Source organism: Tyto alba, unplaced genomic scaffold (assembly GCF_018691265.1).
Source record: "Tyto alba isolate M040663 unplaced genomic scaffold, T.alba_DEE_v4.0 Super-Scaffold_8, whole genome shotgun sequence".
Lineage (NCBI taxonomy): Eukaryota > Metazoa > Chordata > Aves > Strigiformes > Tytonidae > Tyto > Tyto alba.
Genome location: NW_024881329.1, coordinates 9,349,743 through 9,370,632, shown reverse-complemented (window position 1 = coordinate 9,370,632; position 20,890 = coordinate 9,349,743). Strand labels below are relative to the sequence as shown.

At 41.4% G+C, this 20,890-nt stretch overlaps 1 protein-coding gene, 1 long non-coding RNA gene and 1 other non-coding gene across 4 annotated transcripts; 2 read left to right on the top strand and 1 right to left on the bottom strand.

Annotated features, from left to right (window-relative positions):
• Positions 1-89: 89 nt before the first annotated feature.
• EIF4G2 (eukaryotic translation initiation factor 4 gamma 2) lies at positions 90-12,348 on the top strand. Of its 2 annotated transcripts, none has more exons than XM_033006998.2 (22): positions 90-350; positions 2,183-2,247; positions 2,407-2,472; positions 2,895-3,020; positions 3,363-3,465; positions 4,161-4,292; positions 4,384-4,450; positions 4,534-4,685; positions 5,101-5,211; positions 5,816-5,899; positions 5,983-6,081; positions 6,318-6,459; positions 6,548-6,708; positions 7,141-7,254; positions 8,085-8,210; positions 8,421-8,525; positions 8,611-8,826; positions 9,146-9,404; positions 9,631-9,835; positions 10,296-10,507; positions 10,658-10,779; positions 11,077-12,348. In XM_033006998.2, exons 8-22 carry the CDS (start codon positions 4,602-4,604, stop codon positions 11,140-11,142), a joined length of 2,106 nt encoding a protein of 701 aa, XP_032862889.1. In that variant the 5' UTR covers positions 90-350; positions 2,183-2,247; positions 2,407-2,472; positions 2,895-3,020; positions 3,363-3,465; positions 4,161-4,292; positions 4,384-4,450; positions 4,534-4,601; the 3' UTR covers positions 11,143-12,348. The 2 variants fall into 2 exon arrangements, with proteins under 2 accessions (XP_032862889.1, XP_032862888.1); XM_033006997.2 differs by having other exon boundaries at positions 2,137-2,247.
• On the top strand, positions 7,296-7,456 carry LOC116965106. Its single transcript, XR_004409161.1, has one exon. It is a non-coding gene; the product is annotated as a small nucleolar RNA SNORD97 (small nucleolar RNA).
• LOC122152477 lies at positions 11,767-19,124 on the bottom strand. Its single transcript, XR_006164593.1, has 2 exons — positions 19,071-19,124; positions 11,767-15,152 (listed from the first exon to the last, which is right to left on the bottom strand). It is a non-coding gene; the product is annotated as an uncharacterized LOC122152477 (long non-coding RNA).
• Positions 19,125-20,890: the final 1,766 nt, after the last annotated feature.

Here is a 20,890-nt window from a genome sequence, read left to right as displayed (position 1 = left end):
CCCCTTTCTCGGTTGTGATTGGCAAGACGGGCGGAGCCCTTCGCGGCGATTGGCGGCTGCTGAAGGGAGGTAGGGTAGGTTGCGTGAAAGGTAATAAAGTTAGTGGAGCTGGCTCGGTGCGCTTTAGAAGCGGCAGCGAGTCGGCTCTCTATGGAGGTGGCGGGGGGCAGCGTTGGGCCGTTACTGATCCTGCTGTGGTGATTCGGAGACTCGCCCTGTTTCGCGCGCTCCCCCCTTCCCCTCCCCAGCCCCGGTCCCCGGCTCCCTTCCCCTCCCCCCCCTTCTTTTGCCTTTTCCCCTACCCTTGGTAGCCGCCGGGACCCGGGGAAGCTGACAAGGCCTTAGGGAAGGTGAGAAACGCGGGAGTGGTGGGAGAGTGATGTGGGGCCGGGAGGGAGCGGGTACTGCTGCAGCTGCCGCTTAAAATGGCGGCTGTCCGAACTGGCCGCCATTTTCTCGTCGGCTTCTCGCTTTCTTCCGCACAAAATGGCGGCTCGGGTTGATGGCCGGACCTGTTGTCCGCTTTCGCGTTACCGGGAATGCTAAGCGAAGGGGTGGAGGAAACCGGCATTCCCCCCGGGGCGCGGAAGAGAAGCTGAGCAGAAGCATTTGAGGTTAGAGCCACGTATCTGCAGCAAGAGAGATGGGGTTGGGTAGTGTTTCTTCGTAGCTCTGCTTTTCGGGGCATCAGGCTGGTTGCAGGATCCGCGTTTCTAGAGGCGGTCTCTAGGGGCTCTGGGTGCCCAGAGGTTTGCCCTTGGGGAGGAGTATCCTCGCTGCATGTAGCGGGCTGCGGTCTGAGGATCTTTTATGATACGTATTGCTGGAGGGGGAGGGGAAGTTGTTTGTTCCCAAGAATCGGCGGCAAGGGGATTTTTTTGCTACTGTTGATCTACTTCTGTCTGTCCCTCGTGGAAGGGAGTGCGGGTTCCCGAGAAGCCGTGTCTGTCGGCAGCAGCCTCGCCCATGTTTCCTGTTCACGCTTGGGCGGCGAGTAAAGCGGAGGCTCTGCTTGAACGGGGGGCGGCGATGCGGGTGCAATACCGACTGCCTCCCTCCGCCCCCCCTTTTCCGGGCGGACCGGGGCGGGTGCCGCGAGTGGAGGGCGCCGTTTTCCGCCGGCAGCGAAGGAGTGGAGCCCAGTCCCCTCCTTGGCAGAGAACAAAGAGCCGGTCGGGCTCCGGGAAGCGCCCGAGCCTGGAAACGGGCGGTGCCCGGCGGGGGAAGGGGAGGTGGCTCGGTGCGCCCGGAGCCGCTCGGTGCAGCCGGGTAGCGCCCGCCTCCTGCGGGGGGCGCCCCGCCCGCGCCTGCAGCCCTTTTGTTCGGCCGCCGCCATGTTGGGAGCCGTTCCTCGTGTGAGCCGGCCGCGGAGCGCGGCCCTAATGGCGAGAGGCGCCTTGTGTCGGGCGTTCCTTCCGAGGAGGTGGCTTTGTGCTCAGTGCTGTAGTGCCTCGGAACGGATCTGTGATGGAACTTCAGAATGCTTGTGGGGTTTTTTTACGCGCTCCCCAGGAGTTTCTATCCCCGTGATCAGTTTTCTACTACGTGAGCAGTGCAGTGAAATTTTTCTTCCCGTTGCTGTCTTAAAAGCTAAAATTTGAGGTGGGGAAGGGCAGTATTTTTTTTCTTTATTTAATGGCTTAATTGGCCGTTTGGACTTCGATGTAGAATACATCCATTTTACTGTATTAAATATGCATTCTGTGATCTGGTATTTCTCGCTTTGAAACTTGACTACTTTGTCGTGCCATAATTAATCATTGTTTGTAAAGCATATACAGGATTCATTTTATTATGCTGTACTAGCCGGAATACAGAAACGAGTTGTTTTTTTTTTTCCCCCCTTACAAGTGATTTTGGGGGATTGACAGGGTAAATTTGAGGCTCTCGCTTCCTCAGTTGGTGATCCCTTTATTTCTTCCCCCTACCCCCGTTAGAAAACATGGCTATAATGATGAAATTGGCTTTCCTGTGAGTATCCCAAGTATTGCTTGAACAAGAGTTTTCTTGCTTTTTATGAAGTTTAATGCTTGAGGGTTCCCCTTCTCTAACAAAAATTTGTTCTTTTATTGTAAGTTAGATACTATGGGTGCTAGTAAAACAACTATAATATGAATGCTTGATTTGTCTTTCTAGGTTTTGTTTTTCCCCACCCCGTCAATTTAATTTTATTCTTTTGAAGATTCTTCGTTGTCAAGCCGCCAAAGTGGAGAGTGCGATTGCAGAAGGGGGTGCTTCTCGTTTCAGGTACCAGTGCTTTTTGTTGTTGTTCTGATGAATGCTTGTCAGTGGAAGCTGTCCTTTGAGGAGAATTTAAATTTGTCTTACGTTTATACCAAAACTGACATGTAATTGAAAGCATTGGGACTTTGAACTTAAACAAGATTACAATGTTGTTTTTAACAGTGCTTCTTCAGGCGGAGGAGGTGGTAGGGGTGCACCTCAGCACTATCCCAAGACTGCCAGCAACAGGTATGTCATCTTACTCTTTGATTTGGCATGAGTTTAAAGGCAGAGCATGCTTGATAGTGAATACAGAGTTGAAAATCGAGTATCTTTAAGGAATGCCTACAGAGTGCCTATGTGTTAATGTCATTCAGTCTGTAGCAAGAGAGCATATAATCTGTTGAAAGTGTATGTCGTGGGTGATAGGAGGTACAAAGACTTTCATGTGCATATCACTTGAAAAGTTCAGAGGGTTTTCTTGGCTGTCTTTTAATTATTATTGTTGAGTGAATACTGTGCAACAGATGTTGCAGTATTAGTAGGGGTAAGTGCATGCTCTTAACAAATCTAGTAACAGAATTAGTTTAAGGCAATATTGAAAGGTTGAAAGGCCAGTTCTTGAAATTGTTAATTTCTGTTCAACAATCATATCCCTGAAAATTTTACAGCGAGTTCCTGGGGAAAACCCCAGGGCAAAACGCTCAGAAATGGATTCCTTCACGAAGCACTAGACGAGATGACGACTCCGCAAATGACAAAGAACGACATGATGCAATCTTCAGGAAAGTAAGAGGGTAAGTTCTTTGAGATTTTTTTCTTCTTTCTTTCTTTAGCAATATATATCTCTAACAAGTGGGCTGGAGAAAAGGAAGACATGTAAGTCTTGAGTTTGGGGTGAGGGCATGGGGGGGGGTATGTGGTGCCCTTTGGAGGGAAAGAGGGAGAAACTGATAGGCCAGTAACAGCAAACACTTCAGAAGTAGTCAGTAGTACTTTACATTCTAAAGGTAACTCAAAAAAGTAGTTGAATGGAAAATGACACTTTTCAATTTTGTTTCATAGACTTAAGTAGTAAACTTGTAGCATGCTTACAGTATCTATTAACTGGATTTTTATTTTTGTTTGTTCCTCTTTAGCATACTAAATAAGCTTACTCCTGAAAAGTTTGACAAGCTATGCCTTGAGCTCCTCAATGTGGGTGTAGAATCTAAGCTCATCCTAAAAGGGGTCATACTGCTGGTAAGTTGGCTGCATTTCTTCCAACTGCAGTTTTCTTGTATGTTAAAACTGAAGAGGTTGGCTGTTTTTGATGGGGTACAGAAGTAACATGGCTAATGGTGCTTGATAATCCAAACATACAGAAATACCATTCCTGCTTTTTTGTGTAAAAAGTATACTGGGGAGGAAGTAGACTTAAGGCTCTAACTTCGTGTTTTAGAAGACTGAAGAGTCACTAAGCATGATTGGTGATACTTTTGTTGGTTTGTTTTAGGTAGCAATGTTATTTCTCTCACCCCACCTCTTCCTGTTTTCCTGACAAACAGGCCTAACAGTCTTGGAAAAGCTACCACAGGTGACCTCTTGGTACACCGTTTTAACAACGGTGTCACTTAATATCACCAATCTGGTCTCCTATTAAACATAGTTTGGTGTTCTGATGATAAATACCTCATTTGTCCCATTTGTTGGCTAAGGAGTATCGAAACTCTTTGGTAGTATAGAGTAACTTTTTTTCATTTGCTTCAGTGTTAAGACTAGTGTTAAAACAAAATCAGTTATTTCCGTATGGTTGATGAAATGGCAAAAAATGGTTACATGTTCTGGATCACGTAAAAGTGATACCACGTAGGTGATATTCTGTTGTATGTATTACAGCTTGCTTTCCTAATAACATTTGCATCCTACTACATGCTACCTTACTTAACTTCGTTTAGATCGTAGACAAAGCCCTTGAAGAGCCCAAGTATAGCTCACTGTATGCTCAACTATGTCTGCGACTGGCAGAAGATGCACCCAACTTTGATGGCCCATCAGCAGAGAGTCATCCAGGACAGAAGCAAAGCACAGTGAGTGTATCTCAGTCTGGAATGGTAAATTTTGCTAGCATGTATAGTTGTACTGATTAGCTTAATCGTTTCCTTTGTGCTCTTTTCTTAGACATTCAGACGCCTCTTAATATCTAAACTTCAAGATGAATTTGAAAACCGAACCAGAAATGTTGATAGTAAGCTTTAAAACCATTTTAATACAGAGTTTATTTAACTTCTTACTCTACAGCTGTGTTAAACAGGCTTCTTTGTTTTACAGTCTATGATAAGCATGATGGTCCCCTCCTCCCTGAGGAGGAGGAACAGAGAGCCATTGCCAAGATCAAGATGCTGGGGAACATCAAATTCATTGGAGAACTTGGCAAGCTTGATCTTATTCATGAATCTATCCTTCATAAGTGCATCAAAACAGTGAGTATTCAGATTGGGTGGGGGCTAAGCAAAATAGGACTTCTGAACTAGGAAACATAAATGTTTTTGCTGCTTTAGGAATCTCTGAGCATAAAATATCACAGAAATTATCTATCCCCACTGTTTGAGATAAACAATCTTCTGGTGTGATTAAAAAGGAAAATTAGCTTTGTTCAAAGCCATGGGAATTGTCTTCAAGTAGTAGTTTGGCTTAGACACAAGTACCACAGGTACTTCAAAGTACATCCACTTACGAGTAACAAGTACTTCAATTAGCAATTCTTAAAAACTAATCTTGAAGTCTGTTTTCAGAACAAGATGAAATGTCTGTGTGTGCCTTTGTACAAAGTTAGTAGTTACTATAAACTAGCATTCATAATACGTTGAAATGCCTAATTCCCCTTTTCTATTTCAGCTTTTGGAAAAGAAGAAGAGAGTCCAACTCAAAGATATGGGGGAGGATTTGGAGTGCCTCTGTCAGATAATGAGGACAGTGGGACCTAGATTAGACCATGCAAAAGCCAAGGTATGTGCATACCCACTGCAGTCATTAAAGTAGTTAAATTCTGTGGCTAAGACTTTTAATTTCCTGAACCTTCTGTATTCAGTATTCTGTTTATAAGTACAAAACTGATGTCTGAGTTTCAGAAAGCATAAGTGACACCTATTGCTCCTGTATCAAATCTATTGATAGCAAAAGGAGCCAGGCATTGCAATGGTTTTAAATGTCTTTCCAGAAGGCAGTTAGGGTCATTAGGAAGTCGTAAAAGTGAGAATGTTTCTCTAAATGCTGCTTGAGAAAATGTGGTGAGGAACTCCTATTCTGCACACAACTAGGTGATCTGACCAAATGTATTTTGGACCTTGACTTGTGAGATCTGAATGTAAACTTGAAATGGTGTCATAGTGATGAGAATTTTGGCATGCTTTCATCTTTGACTCAGATTAGATGTTTTGATAAGTTCAGTTTTCCTCGAGCTCAACTGCCATCAAGGAGATGGAGCTGGCAGGAAAGGGCAGTCTGTTCTCTTACTTGATCTTAAATGTCTTGAACGTGGTCACCTTTCCTGAAAGTAGTCAAGACATTGGTAGAACTAATCCTCACTTGTAACGTTGCTTTTGTTCCTCAGTCCTTAATGGATCAGTACTTTGCCCGTATGCGCTCCTTGATGTCAAGTAAGGAATTGCCAGCAAGGATTCGTTTCCTGCTGCAGGTATGATGATAAAACGTATTACTGCTTCCTTTTTCTCACAAATTTGTCTTGAGTTGTTTCTTAATAATTCATTGTGTTCCAAGGATACTGTGGAGTTGAGAGAACACAACTGGGTTCCTCGCAAAGCTTTTCTTGACAATGGACCAAAGACTATCAATCAAATCCGTCAAGATGCAGTAAAAGTACGTGTTGCATGTAAAGTCTTGTGCTTGGCTTCTGCTTATGTGTTAAAGTGAATCTGTATGCTCTTTACTCCATGTCACAAAACTCATGTTGTGCATTTAGAAGTAGTTGTCACAGCAGAGTGTGACAGTAAGGGGTTAAGGGTTAAAATCAGCTCATAGTTCAGAGCTAAAAGCTTGGCTTTCTCAGGGTTTATTACTCCAAACTGATCCAAACTGTAATTCCTGTTTTAAAGGATCTGGGAGTCTTTATTCCTGCTCCTATGTCTCAAGGGATGAGAAGCGACTTCTTTCTGGAGGGACCCTTTATGCCACCCAGGATGAAACTTGACAGGGACCCACTTGGAGGGCTTGCTGATATGTTTGGACAAATGCCAGGTACACTAAAACTGCAAGGCTGTGATGACGGTGGCTGTACTGCACTGAACAAGAACTAAAACTGCTTTTTGTCTCCTTAATAATCCAGGTAGCGGAATTGGTACTGGTCCAGGGGTTATTCAGGATAGATTTTCACCCACCATGGGACGCCATCGTTCAAACCAACTTTTCAATGGCCATGGGGGTCACCTCATGGCTTCTGCTCAATCCCAGTTTGGAGAACTAGGCAAATCTTTTCTGAAAAGTCAGGTAAGGAAGATGTTGTTCACAGGGTGCCTTCAGCTTGTTTAGAAGCTCTTCTACAGATGCGTATGTTATGGATTATAGTCTGCTTATGTTGAAAGATTTCCTCAGATTTGATTCTGATTAGGACTGATGCTCAGCTGATACAAAAATTCTAAACAACTTTTTAAATTATGCAAGAGTGCAAGGAATACACTTTTTTTTTTTACTGCAAGAAAAGGTGCATGTGGCTTTGGTGGGTCAGAATGGTGTATTTTATTTAAAAGATAGCCCTGTTTTTAGGGATAGATGCTACTCTCCCACCACCCCTGCTCCTTCTTTCTCCCTTCCTGGCAAATAGAATCTTTGTTCCTCTGGTCCCTCTGGTACTACTTACCATATGATGTACGCCACTCCATCATCTGCACTTCTTTCTCTATATCTCCCTTTCTGAAATAGGGGCAAAGCCAGCTCTACCATAACCAGAATCAGGGACTCTTATCCCAGCAACAAGGACAGTCGAAGGATATGCCACCTCGGTTTTCTAAGAAAGGACAGCTTAATGCAGATGAGGTACATTACATGCCTACATTACTTAAAGCCTATTCTAAATATTGCCCAATGATTATAGCAAGACGCGTTATTACGAGGACTAATGCTGGAACTCTTTCTCCTTCTCCTCCTCCTCCTTCTTTGTCCCTTCCTTTTTCACCTTATCCCTCACTTTCCTTAGGGTATCCAGCGTCCTATGAGCAAGACTGAGATATGAGGGCAATTTTTTTGGGGTGTCCCTTCCTTCCCCCACACTTCCCCAAGAACACTACTCTGACATCAGTTCCCATGCATCATTGATAACAATACATTTAATTAAAACCTTAGAAAAGTCTGAACTTGAGACACTTATGAAGAAACTCTGAAGTGCTGGACCAGGCTAATTTTTTTTTTTTAATAGAACTGGCTGATAGGCAAAACGTCATGTGCAAAGTAAACTGCACTACTTATTTTGAGTGTTAACCAGACTTGTATCCCAGTTTCTGAGCAGTTGGTGGAGTTTTATCTTGATTGTAAAATACATCAGTAAACATGCTATGCATAATCTTGGGTCTCTAACATACTGCATCTTAAAGGAGCAATTCCAGATCTTGATATCAGTGGAACTAAATAACCAGTAACTTGCAGCAAGTTGTGATTCAGCAAGTTGTGATTCAGCAAGTTGTGATTCATCAAGTTGTGCTTTTGGGGGAATTTCAGTACAGGTGGCTTAATCTGTATTTGAGTGTAAACACTGTAGAAATGGCTAAGTCATGTTTGAGTGGGATCAGTTGGTGTGAGTCCGTGGCTGTGTATTCTTGGGTCAGAATACTTGAAACAGTTTGAGTTTTTTTTGACTTACCTGTTTACAGATTAGCCTGAGACCTGCTCAGTCTTTTCTAATGAATAAAAACCAAGTGCCAAAGCTTCAGCCCCAGATAACTATGATTCCTCCCAGTGCTCAACCACCACGCACTCAGACACCGCCTTTGGGACAGGTAAATATAAAAATTACTGGATGTTGTTGGCTGTCCTTAATTTCTTCACTCATGTAAAACTGAGACCAGTTTCTTATATGGGAAGGGAGAGAACTCTTTGCACAGAGCAATCTGATGTGGATCTGCCTTTGTACATATTTAGTGTTCTTAAACTTGATACAAATATAGGTAGATATGCTACAAAGAAACAAACTCAGGTATCTTTTTCAGCCTCCTCAACTTGGTCTTAAAACAAATCCACCACTTATACAAGAAAAGCCTGCGAAGACCACCAAGAAACCACCTCCTTCTAAAGAAGAGCTACTTAAACAAACTGTAAGTTAAGTATGTAATAGTGCTTTCTTGAAGCCTTGTATATGCTCTTTAAAAACGAATGTTTATGTACTTTTTTTTTCTCTAGGAAGCTGTTGTGACTGAGTATCTGAACAATGGAAATGCTAATGACGCTGTCAATACTGTGAGAGAAATGAGAGCTCCAAAACACTTCATTCCTGAGATGTTGAGCAAAGTAATCCTTCAATCCCTAGATAGATCAGATGAAGACAAAGAGAAAGCAAGTACTTTGATCAGCTTGCTCAAGCAGGAGGGAATAGCCACAAGTGACAACTTCATGCAGGTACTGCAATTTGGCAGGCTCACAGTCCTTGTTGATTTGTTGGTAATGGTGTTTAGCATGCATAAGGGCAGTGTGCAGATTTTTCTAAATCCTGTTGGTCTGAGGAGGTAATAATCATAATACATAAACCTGTGAGGGGTGTAAAAGGTCATGAAAGGAAGAAATGTAGGTAGAGGATTTTAGAAACGAAATGGTGATCCTCTTGACAAGTGATCGAATGCAGAGAAAAACGTGGGGATCCTGTGTAGTAAGAGTATTACTGTAAACAAGCAGAAAATTACTGCAGGATTTCAACTTGTGTGTGTTTACTGTTTCTTAGGCATTCCTGAATGTATTGGACCAGTGTCCCAAACTGGAGGTGGACATCCCATTGGTGAAGTCCTACTTAGCACAGTTTGCAGCCCGTGCCATTATTTCAGAACTGGTGAGCATTTCCGAACTGGCTCAACCACTGGAAAGTGGCACCCATTTCCCTCTCTTCCTGCTTTGCCTTCAGCAGTTAGCTAAGTTACAAGACCGTGAATGGCTAACAGAATTGTTCCAGCAAAGCAAAGTGAATATGCAGAAAATGTTACCAGGTAAGAGTTACCACATAGCTCTTATCACACCTCATATTAGTGTATGCAAGATGTTTTTGCCTCATTTTTTACACCAGAGTGAAATAACATAGAAGGTTACTTCAATGCAGTCAATTGTCACGATTAAGAATGGCGTTTCTTAAGAGGTGGATAGACCTGGGAACCACTGATCATAGCTTCTAATTAGCACTAGCACTTAAGTGTGTCTTTCTTATTTACTTGTCAGAAATTGACCAGAACAAGGACCGCATGCTGGAGATCTTAGAAGGGAAGGGACTTAGCTTCTTGTTCCCGCTTCTGAAACTGGAGAAGGAACTGCTAAAGCAAATAAAATCGGATCCATCCCCTCAAGCCATCTATAAGTGGATTAAAGATAACATTTCACCCAAACTTCATGTAGATAAGGGATTTGTGAATATATTGATGACCAGGTGAGATGCTATCTTGATACAGTTTAGGCATGTGTGTTGTTAAGCTACCAAGAAGTCACTTAACTCTGTGAAGGCTGACGTGTAACTGTGCAGAAAAACAGAAAAATACCTAGAGGGGTAAATACTCTGAGTGAACCTCCCCTGTATTAAACACCTGTTGTATTTGAGAAAAAAAAGCCTTGGTGCGAACTGCTGCTTCTGCCTGGGAAGGAGAGATCCAGACCTGTGTCTTTTTCAAAAATGTTTCAGAGCCGTAAGAAAAGCAAAACGAGGATTTTTGTGGTGCAGTCAACCACAACACTGATCCGCTGTGCGTGAACCTAACTGCTGATACAAGCAGGAGGGTATTTTTAGTAATAGCTAGCAAACTAAACTTGCGGGTACATGTCTTACTGCTTTAGAACATGAAATCTAGCTGTTCTATCTCAGTTTACAGAACTTACCTTTTTTTTTTCTTTAGTTTCTTGCAGTATATTTCTAGTGAAGTAAACCCACCTAGTGACGAATCGGATTCTTCAGCTGCTCCATCTAAAGAGCAGCTAGAGCAGGAAAAACAACTGCTGCTGTCCTTCAAGCCGGTAATGCAGAAGTTCCTCCATGACCATGTTGATCTGCAAGTGAGTGCTTTATATGCACTCCAGGTGCACTGCTACAACAATAACTTTCCAAAAGGTACGTGCACCAAGTTCTTAATGAAAATTTGATCTGTGTCTGCTTGCTTGTGCCTGTGTATCGCTTTCAGGCTTGTCACTGCATTTCTTACAGTGAAGCCAGCTGTTCAGACGGTTATAAAGCTAACAAAGTTTAAATTGACTTCTGCAGGCATGTTACTGCGCTTCTTTGTTCATTTCTATGACATGGAGATCATTGAAGAAGAAGCCTTCTTGGCATGGAAAGAAGATATTACTCAAGAGTTTCCAGGGAAAGGCAAGGCTTTATTCCAGGTAAATTGGACAACATTAGAGTAGAGATTTGTCTTCTGTGATCTCTGCTGCACTGGAGTGTTTGAGGACATTTCCAAACTGTTTGGGTTGTTAATATCTAGAAACTTCGTTGACTATTTCACTGTGAAGGAGTGAGACAAGATGAAGTAAACCTTTATTTACTAGAGACCTATGTTTAATCCAAAGTGTCGCTGAAAAATTTTTAGAACTCGTTGGGGGGAAAAAAGCAGTGTTCTGCAGAAGCACATAGTGGGGAAATAATTCCTGTTCTCTTAAACCAATTTTATGTAACTGCAGGTAAACCAGTGGCTAACCTGGCTGGAAACTGCTGAAGAAGAAGAATCTGAAGAAGAAGCTGACTAAAGAACCAGCCAAAGCCTTAAATTGTGCAAACATACTGTTGCTATGATGTAACTGCATTTGACCTAACCACTGCGAAAATTCATTCCGCTGTAATGTTTCACAATATTTAAAGCAGAAGTATGTCAATAGGATATCCTCTGCAAAAGGTTTTTGTAGTATGTCTTAATAGTCTACAATAAAAATATTTTAGAGTATCTTTAATGTTTAGATAACAGTGTATTAGCAGCATGCAATAATTACATCATTAAGTTCTCGAGCAGAAGCAGTCTGTTGCAAGGGTCTTCTTTGCTGCCAGTTACCATAGGCTGTTTTTAAGTTAGAAAACTGAATAGCAACACTGAATACTGTAGAAATGCACTTTGCTCAGTGTAATACTTGAGTTGTTGCAATATTTGATTATCCATTTGGTTGTTACAGAGAATCCTTAACTGTAATCGATGGTTGTTGCCGTAATAGTATATTGCCTGTATTTCTACCTCTAGTAATGGGCTTTATGTGCTAGGTTTTAATATCCTTGAGCCTGGGCAAGTGCACAAGTCTTTTTAAAAGAAACAGTTTACTTGCACAAAAACTGATCAGCTGAAGAGATGGTTTAATGCCCTTTGGAGAAGAGGTGTTTGTGGGTGTGAAACATGACATGGTGAGAAATTTGAATTGGTCCCTCTATAATAGTACTGAAATTAAGTCTACTTAATTTATCAAGACATGTTCATGCCCTGATTTTATATACTTGTATCTATCAATAAACATTGTGATACTTGACTTGTTTCTGAATGTCTCCCAGTAGAAGAGCTTTAACTGATAACTGGTTTACTTACGGAAGGAAACAGCAGTGGGAGTTGACTTAGACTGGGACCATCCTAAAATTCTTTTAATAATAACTGTCTTAACATGCAAATGAATTCTAAATAAGGTCACAGACAAGATTAGACACTACAAATTTGCTGTGACAGGAGGAAAATTAAATTCTGCTGAAGAAATGGTAACAGTTTGCCTTGTGGCCCAATGTATGCTTTATCAGTGAGTATGTGCTTTTTAACTTCCTAATGCTTTGAGCTTTCCCCAGGTCATACGCGTGTCTCTTGAGCAGCACTGATTATTAGCTGCCTGTTTCTCAAATCAAATTGGCAAGAAAACCCCTCGTGATGTTGCTTTGTACAGGCTTGAAATGTCATCTATTAAATATTCAAAATACCTGACTTCCCAGAACCTTGTCCCTAGTGAAATTTTTTTTCCTTGTACTGAGACTTCAACTGTTGCAAGGTGATGTATTTGTAATGGCAAAACAGTAGTGTCTCCTTGACTGAAAGTTGGATTTGCCAGTGGTGGTAGTGCTTTAGCTTAAATACCGTCTTATGTATTGTGGGAAATGAGAAAGTGGAGCATGAGGAAACTACTAGAGATTGTAAAAGGGCTTCCTTTGAGGGGAAGGATAGTTTGCATTTATGTACCTTAAAGTGGTGTGACTAGAGTGGGTCTGGTTCTCTCCTTGGGCCATTTGCTGGGAGGGGCAGGCTTCCTGACCTGCAGTTACAGATAGTGGCCTCTCGTATGCTCCTAAGTTAGATCCCATCAGTGAGCTGAGCTGCTCCAGGTGCCTCAGTAACTTGCTGTACAACGTGTAGCCCAGTAAATCAAGGTATGATGCTTCTGTAAAAGGGATGACAATCATAAAGGGTATTTGACTTTTTAAATTACTAAAAAAAATTCCATGATCCTTAAATGCTGTTTCTGTGTTTCAGAAATGTGCCATAGCCAGCAGTTAACAGCAGAACAGGGTGTTTCTGTGGACTCCAATTTAGAGATAAAGCAGAGCACTAGCTACACTTACAATCTTGAGGTCAGGAGCTGGCTGCTTTTTGATGTAGCTGCAACTCCTGTGTAACAGTGTCAAGCAGGATGTAGGGCATCCAGAAAAGTTCCTAATGGTATGTTGTGCTTCCCAGTCATGACACAGTAATCTTCGAGTTGTGAAAGCATTTCCTGTTTGTGGAATAATAGAGCTGATGCTAGATCTGCAGGGCTTGCTTGCCCCTTCACGGCTACTCTTGGGTAAAGATGCTTCTCAAGTGGATGTCCTTTTATTAAGGTTCTGCAGTTAAATACCCTTTATTGAGATAAAGGGACACAAGTACAGTTTTGAGGTTCACTTAATTCCAAATTCTGCTGTTTCAGAATTGCAATTTTGCGTGTAGCAAGATGCAGTGTAGTGAAATATAGCATTGTTTCAATAACAGGCTTGTGTTTCTGTAAATTTGGTCTGTCATTTGTGTTTAAACTCTGCTGTTACAGCTGATGCTGATGAGTTCAGTGGTGCATGCCTCTAATACTAGTTCTTGTGTACTTCAGTTATAGGTTACTAGATAAACTGCATTTCATTCCCAAGTGCTGCAAAACTGGATGGAGAGGAACCACGAGTCAGGAAAGAACAGTCCTAACCAGTAGTTTCCAACTAAATTTACTGTACAGGTGAGAGAAAAGGGCAACAGTAGAAGGTGCAAGTAAAACAACTCTGAGTCAGAAGTTCAGGAGGATAGAACCAGAACCTGCAACCCACTCTTTTTTTGCCAAAGTTTTGGAGAAGGTTAAGCTGGCAGCTGTAGATGGTTTGAATAGCAAAACTAAACTAAGCCTTGTATTCTTGCCCAGTCTAAAGTGTAATTGCTATGACTTTACGTACTTGTGCATGAAGGCTTTGCTGCTTGGCTTGTTTGTAACTAGCCACTGAGTTAGGAATTCTGATAAAGTAAAACTCCTTTAAGAACCATGACCAAAAATCTGAATAGAACAGATGCAGTAGAAAATAACACTAGACTGTGGAATAGGTGTCTGTCATGAGACACTTGAAAAATTTACATATAGTTGGTGTGAACAGATCTGATCTCTTGAAACTGGTATAAAATTGGTCTAATTTTTGTGGCTTTTGAGTTGCATTGTACTTGAAATGTAAATAGAGCGTACTCCATCTTAAATAGTAAAGTCAGTCCAAATTAAACCAATGGCACTGATCAATGATAATGGCTTTCACTAGTATTAATTTTGTTAAGTGTTAGCTGTAACGTAACTGCACTCGTAGGAGGACTAGAGAAAAAATTGCACACACACCACCTTTTGTACCTATTGTGTTCTGAAATGATGAACTAAGTTGTGGTTACCATTCAGGACATGTCACTGCCACCTGTTAGCATTGCCTGGTGTACTTGGCAGCAAAGTGCTGAAATGCAAGTCTATTTAACTGAATTGATCTGTATCAGATAAAAAGATTCCTGCAAGAGAAGTTAGGGGTTGGTTATTGAGAACAGCCTGTCACTCTGAATTCCCACCTTTTCTAAGAAATAAGAAGCATAATAGCTCACTGCTGTTTGTACCAATAGAAGACTAGATCTTTTTAAAGCTGCAGTTGTCCCTGGGGCATAGTTATGTTTAAATTTAGACATTTAAGGAGAATGTTCTGATTAAAGTTTCAAAGAGTCAAAATATCCTAATTCTGCACAAGCATCCTTTTTCATGAGGAAAATTGCGGGAAGGAGCTTTGGCAGGGAGGAAAGGTTGGGTACAGAAAATTTTTGTGAGTGTGATTGACTGACCTGCCCTCAGCAGACAGAAGGTTCTGCCTGAATGCTGGTTGGAGTTTTTCTAGAGCTATGAATAAATTAAAAGATTGATTAGATAATCTCAGTACAAACTTTAATAATAATTGCTGTAAACTTACAGAATGAATCTGAAACATGACTTATCCTATCTTACCTTGCAATCCAGGTTATCAGCTGCACTAACTATTGCCAGTTCATGCTTACTCTTTAAAATCTGTTACCAGAGAGCTAGTGAAGCAAAGTGAAGGGCAGAGCTTACTCTTGTGTGTACTTGGCGAAACCCATGTTTTTTTAACTTGCTTTCGGCGGTGCTTACTTGAACTACTACACACCTCAGGCCTTAATGCAAACAGCAGCTGAGTCGTGGGCCCTGGTCCTGTGTGCAGGGGGTTTGGAGTGTCACAGTGTTCCTCTCACCTGCAACAAAGCAGGAAGAGGTTCATAGCATAGTTTGGGTGGGAAGGGACCTTAAAGATCACCTAGTCCAACCCCCCCTGCCCCGGGCAGGGCCCCCTTCCCCCAGCCCAGGGTGCTCCCAGCCCCGTCCAACCTGGCCTTGAACCCTTCCAGGGAGGGGGCAGCCACAGCTGCTCTGGGCAACCTGTGCCAGTGCCTCACCACCTGCACAGGGAGGAATTTCTTCCTTATATCTAATCTAAATCTTCCCTCCTTCAGTTAAAAGTGCTACCTCTCATCCTAATCCTATACCTCCTATTAAAAAGTCCCTCCCCACCTCTCCTTTAGCCTCCTTAAGCACTGGAAGGCTGCTCTAAGGTCTCCCTGCAGCCTTTTTTTTTTCCTCAAGGTTGAACCCCCCCAACTCTCTCAGCCTGGCCTTAGCGGAGAGGTGCTCCAGCCCCCTGAGCATCTCTGTGCTCTCCTCTGGTCCCGCTCGAGCAGGTCTGTGTCCTGGTGTTGGGGGCCCCAGAACTGGACACAGCACTGCAGGGGAGGGTCTCAGGAGGGTTGAGCAGAGAGGCATTCCAAGTCACCAATAAATCTCTGGAACAAAATCAGGCTTTACCTCTGAGGTTCAAGGACTCAATACAACTGTTAAGGTAGAAGGAATTCCTTGACTGGTGTGGCTTTTAATGGGGTGATGTTCGAGGGATACAGGCTCATCTGGCTTCATTTAATGGAGCTCACATCCATTTCCTCTGACAGATTCCATACAGCTGGTAGTTGGAGCCTGGTGAAATGTTATGTTTAAGGAGTTGACCAAGCAGCCATGACAACAGAGTTACACTTGGCCTAAAAGCATGGCTGGAGTGAGGAAAACAACCATCAGAGTGGAATTTTTATCTTCAAATACTTAGAAGTTTATAACAATGTAAATCTTACATTTAGTTTTCATTTATGTTAGCTGTGAAATTGCCTGAAGGATCTGATGCGTGGTGTATTCCCAGAATATTATCTAAGAAGCTTAAGTTTGTGAAGGAAAAAGAGATTGGTTTGTTAATGTGAAGGGTGAAGAGTTTCTAGATTTTCTTCTGAGAGATGTTTTTGGTAGGATAAAGTGAAACTTGAGAAATGAAGGGTGAGTTGGCACAAACATTTCAGTTAAAATACAGGTTAAGGCTTGATTGCATTTCTATGGTGATTTTGTTTACCCCTTTAAGGAATGATTGCATATTCTTTTAGCCTTCATAGATAGTTGGAACTTTAATCACTTTGGAGTGTAGAATACTGGGTGACTGACTCTTCTTAGAAAAGAATCTTGCAGAGTTGAAATAAATATTCAAATTAATATTAAATTACACCAAAATCAGAGTTCACTGTGGTAGTGGCTTGCTTTGTTTCTGCCGTTAGTCAGGGCTAGTACTGCCATCTGCATCAGCTCAGGGATCCATGGGATGATTAGAGAAGGTGACATCATACAAATACAAATCTGCAGAATCGGTTCACAGCTGCTCCTTTAGAAACCAGTTGCTCTCTGCAGCAAAGTAATAAACAAGGCACCAAGCATGCGTGTTGGGCCATCTCTGCATTCCTCCTGAGCCAGATGCATAAAGCAGGGGAAGTACTTAAGGCCTTATTTTTTTTGTATACACACACATACATGTATAATTTGTGTATTATATATACCCGCATTTATTTGTATTCCTTTTGCTCCTCAGACAAATGCCATTCAGTTAATTATTTTAAGCCTACATTGCTTGCTGAGTTAACATTTCAGATTCTGATTAATAGTAGAAGCATTAATACTAATCCCACTTCCCAGTATTGACACAGCAAAACAACAGGAACTGTACGCGGGTGCAGCTGACATTTTAACTTTAAATGTTCTCAGAACACGTAGTGCAGTGAGCCAATCTGAGAAGTGTAGGACTGTTTTGATTTCATACAAAGCAAACTGTTTTAAAGTAGAGCCCTAGCCAGACTTGGGGAGGAAGAGCCAAGCATGACTTAAGTCGTGAGAGCTGGGGTAGGCGTACTGCACTCCTTTCAGGAGGACGCAGATATCTCTGATTACTCACTAGATCTAATATATCGGCTTAATTTCCTGCTTTTCCAGGGTGACCTGCACTTTCCCATAGTTTTCCATCTATAGAATTCATGTTGTGACAGTACCTACTCAATTAACTTTCAAGACCGTGAAGTATTCAGATATGCTGAAAGACCATTCACAAATGTACTGTCTGTGCATACTTACCACAAAGCTGCTGAGAGTTCCATATGGGTTTCTCAGACACTAATTTGCTAGATACTTTCACACTTGCACAGAAAGTAATTCTTCAGTTGCTGAAACAGCAGAACTAAAATTCAATATGGAAAAAACAGTAAATGTAACAAAAAAGAAATGAATAAAAGCCAAAATATGAAGGGAACTGGTAGATGGATACCAACTGTATGCAAGCCTGGTCCTGGGAAATCCCCCTTTAAGTTTTAGAGAGGGATCAGGGCTCAATTGGGATCCTACCCAATTGTTGTTGGGGGGGAAGGAGGGGGGTAAGTTATGTCTAAAATTGGAAACTAATTCAACTAATAACAAAGATAATGCCTGAGCTACTGCTTTGCTGGGTGGGATTCCTCTTACTTAGATTTAACTATCCAAATGATGAGTGTCTAGACATCTATACACTCCTTAGGCAACAGACAAACGGGTTCCTCAGAAGGTGATTCATTCCACCTACCTTAGATAATTATCCTAGGGTAGGATGATTTGCCCTCTGGGGATGCCAAGTTGCGGGCCTCCATGGGCCGCATAAGGTGTCTAGACTGCTAATTTTTAGATGTCTGAAGATAAATTAAATTAAATCACCTGGCCATATAACACTGAAATAAAATTTGCCATTACTCTGTATTACCACATGATTGCACCGTACAAGAGTTGTGTGCTGTGCCAGTGCTCTGCCATGAATAGGCACATCCACGTCCCGACACCTGCTGAAGGCACAGCACAACTGTCCCTGAAGAGCTTTAGCATCAGTAGGGGCCCGTTAGTCTTGATGAGCCAAGTCCTTAACTGTTGTGTTTTGATTGGGCAAATCGAGAGGATAATGGGGAAGAAAATACTTTGAAACACAGTTTCAGACTGTATTGGTGGAACCAGCTGAAACTCCTATTTCTAGCAGTGTTCTAGAAATACAAATGTCTGTACTTCTGGAATTGCTAGAAGTTCATGTTTGAATTATTCCCTTTGGCTAATATACAGAAGTTATCATTTGCTTTAAAGTATGTGCCCTGGAAAAGCTAAGCCCCCAGCTGGAGACTAGCTGGGAACACTGAAACTTTCATACCTTGGCAATCTCTACCAATTTTCAATTACTTTAATTATTAAAAATGTAAACTTCATTTAAACAGAAAATAAGGTGATCTTCAACTTGTAGTCACTGAATCTTGTCTTGCTTGTGTTGGCAGAGGAAAATTTAAGAATCTGATTGATCCAACCCAAAATTTCTCTTTTTTTTTCTGATCGCAGTCTTAGATTGACTCATCTTTGGGAAAGAAACTTAGAACTCAACATGGGAATTTTCTCTATACGGCATTTACAGTAACCTATTTGATTAGAATTTTAAATTCAGATGTGTGACATATAAGAAAAATGAGATGTGATGCAGGAAATGTATACATCTACATGGGAAAAACAAAAACAGCAATACACAAAATAGTATCTTTGAAAATCTCTAAAATTAGTATCTTTAAATACCTCACTTCAAATGCTCATTCTATTGGATTGGTAATAAGTATATATAGAGATTTTATCTTTTTGGTTTTCTTACTTGATTTTTCTTCTGGAGTTGAAAATACTGTATTTCTGCAGCTCTAACCCACAGTCCTTCCCCTTCTCTGATTTGACATACTCCAGTAAGTGTCTCTGCCTTTCAGCCTCACCTGCCAGCTCTCCAGCTTTCTCTACTGCCTCTTCAGCTGCTGCAGCCCTGGGTCTCTGACACAGTTCTTTAAGTCCAAGAGGGACAATTACTATGAAATTCAGAATTGCCATAATGGAAAATAAACCCATGCATACTTCTCCATGCATCGCCCTCTATAGGTGCTATCTTTATCCACTCTCATTTTCAATCCCAACAATTCAAAAATACGAGATGGGTCCGTCAAAACCTAAATTTAGAAGGTTTGAATTAGAAATACTGACACATAGTAAAGACTGGCTTGTTTTTATTTGCTTTTCCAGTTTTGCACCTCTGGGGACCCTCACTTCAGACATTCAAACTTGACACTGCAATCACAAGGGCTAAATACATTTAAAACCAAATCCCAAACCAAAGAAAACCCCAGAGAATGTTAGTAGTTTTTATTATTCTTGCAGATGGGTTTTAGAGAAAGCACCAGGTAAAACAACAATCAGGATCGAACAAGCTAGCACTACTGAATGCAGAAGCGTGATGCTTTGTTTCTCAGGTACAACTGTTTTAATTGAAAGTAATTCTTGTGAAGTAGACAGTAGGTAAAGAAGTCTTCTAATCTGACAAAAATCACTAGATCTATATCAATACCTTTTAATTAAGAATCTTACTTTTCTTTATATTTAGAATTGTTCTCCCTTGGATTCAGCTGGATTTTTATCTTACTCATGTTCTACCTGGCCGTTCTCAGATAACTTTTTTCATGGTTATTCTGTACAACTCCAACTTGCTTTCAAAATAATTATTTTCCATTTGACATTAATCATGGCTGTAATGCCTTTGACTAAAGTGACAAAAGCATTTCCTTCTACATTTCTAAGCTTCACAGGTTAATGAAGTTATATAGTAGCAATTTAGTTGTCAAATTCCTGTTACCGACTGCTTTTGTTAAAAAAATAAAAATCACCAAGTAACAGGTTTCTAAACGTAATTCCCAAGAATAAGTGTGGATTTACCGTATTTACTACCAGGGGCTGCAGCAGCCTCTGCCTCTCAAGGCAGCACATACACCAGTTCATATGAAAGGGAGGACGCTTAACCAGTGTATGTCTTCCTCTAACCTCCTCCTGCTCTTGCCCTCTCAAAAGAAAAAGTTCAGTTGAATCGTGCTCACAGCATTTATTTTTTTGGTTGGTTTTGGTTTTTGTTCACACATACATTCTCTGAGCTACTTAGAGCATATACAATAAAGTATATTCCATGAGTTGTCATCCCCATCAGACAGATGCAAATCTGAAGAATTTCTACTTTCAGAGAAAGAAATCTGTTGGCTATGGAATAACCAGCCTTGCTGTATCTTTCCTCCTATACCCCCAAAATTACAGCACTGACTCATTTTAATCGTATCAGATTTACTAATTCTTAAAAAGAGATGATAAAAATGCATTCTCTTAACTATTACTAGAAGGGATATCTGCATTTGTAGCAGAGAGCTGACCAGTGAGTTCAGAGCAAAGACTACAGTTGGGCATTAAACGGAATCAAATGGAAGGCAGGGGGAAGGATATTAAATACTAGGGTAAGCCCATAAACCTAGGGAGATACAGTCGCTAGCCTGCATCTAAGGCAGTTCTGATTCACTGATTATGGTATCATCTGTGAACTACAGGTTTGTCTAACGAAGCTTCTCCAAATAATCCACATACAGAATTTATGTCAGCATCTAAAGTAAAGTATTCTTGATGTGAACTCCACACCTTTCTGTTCACGTCTAAGTTTTATTCTTTTAAACTGTCTGTCTCAAGCATAGCTTTAAAAGAGAGGCAGCCTCTTTTTTCTCCTGACATT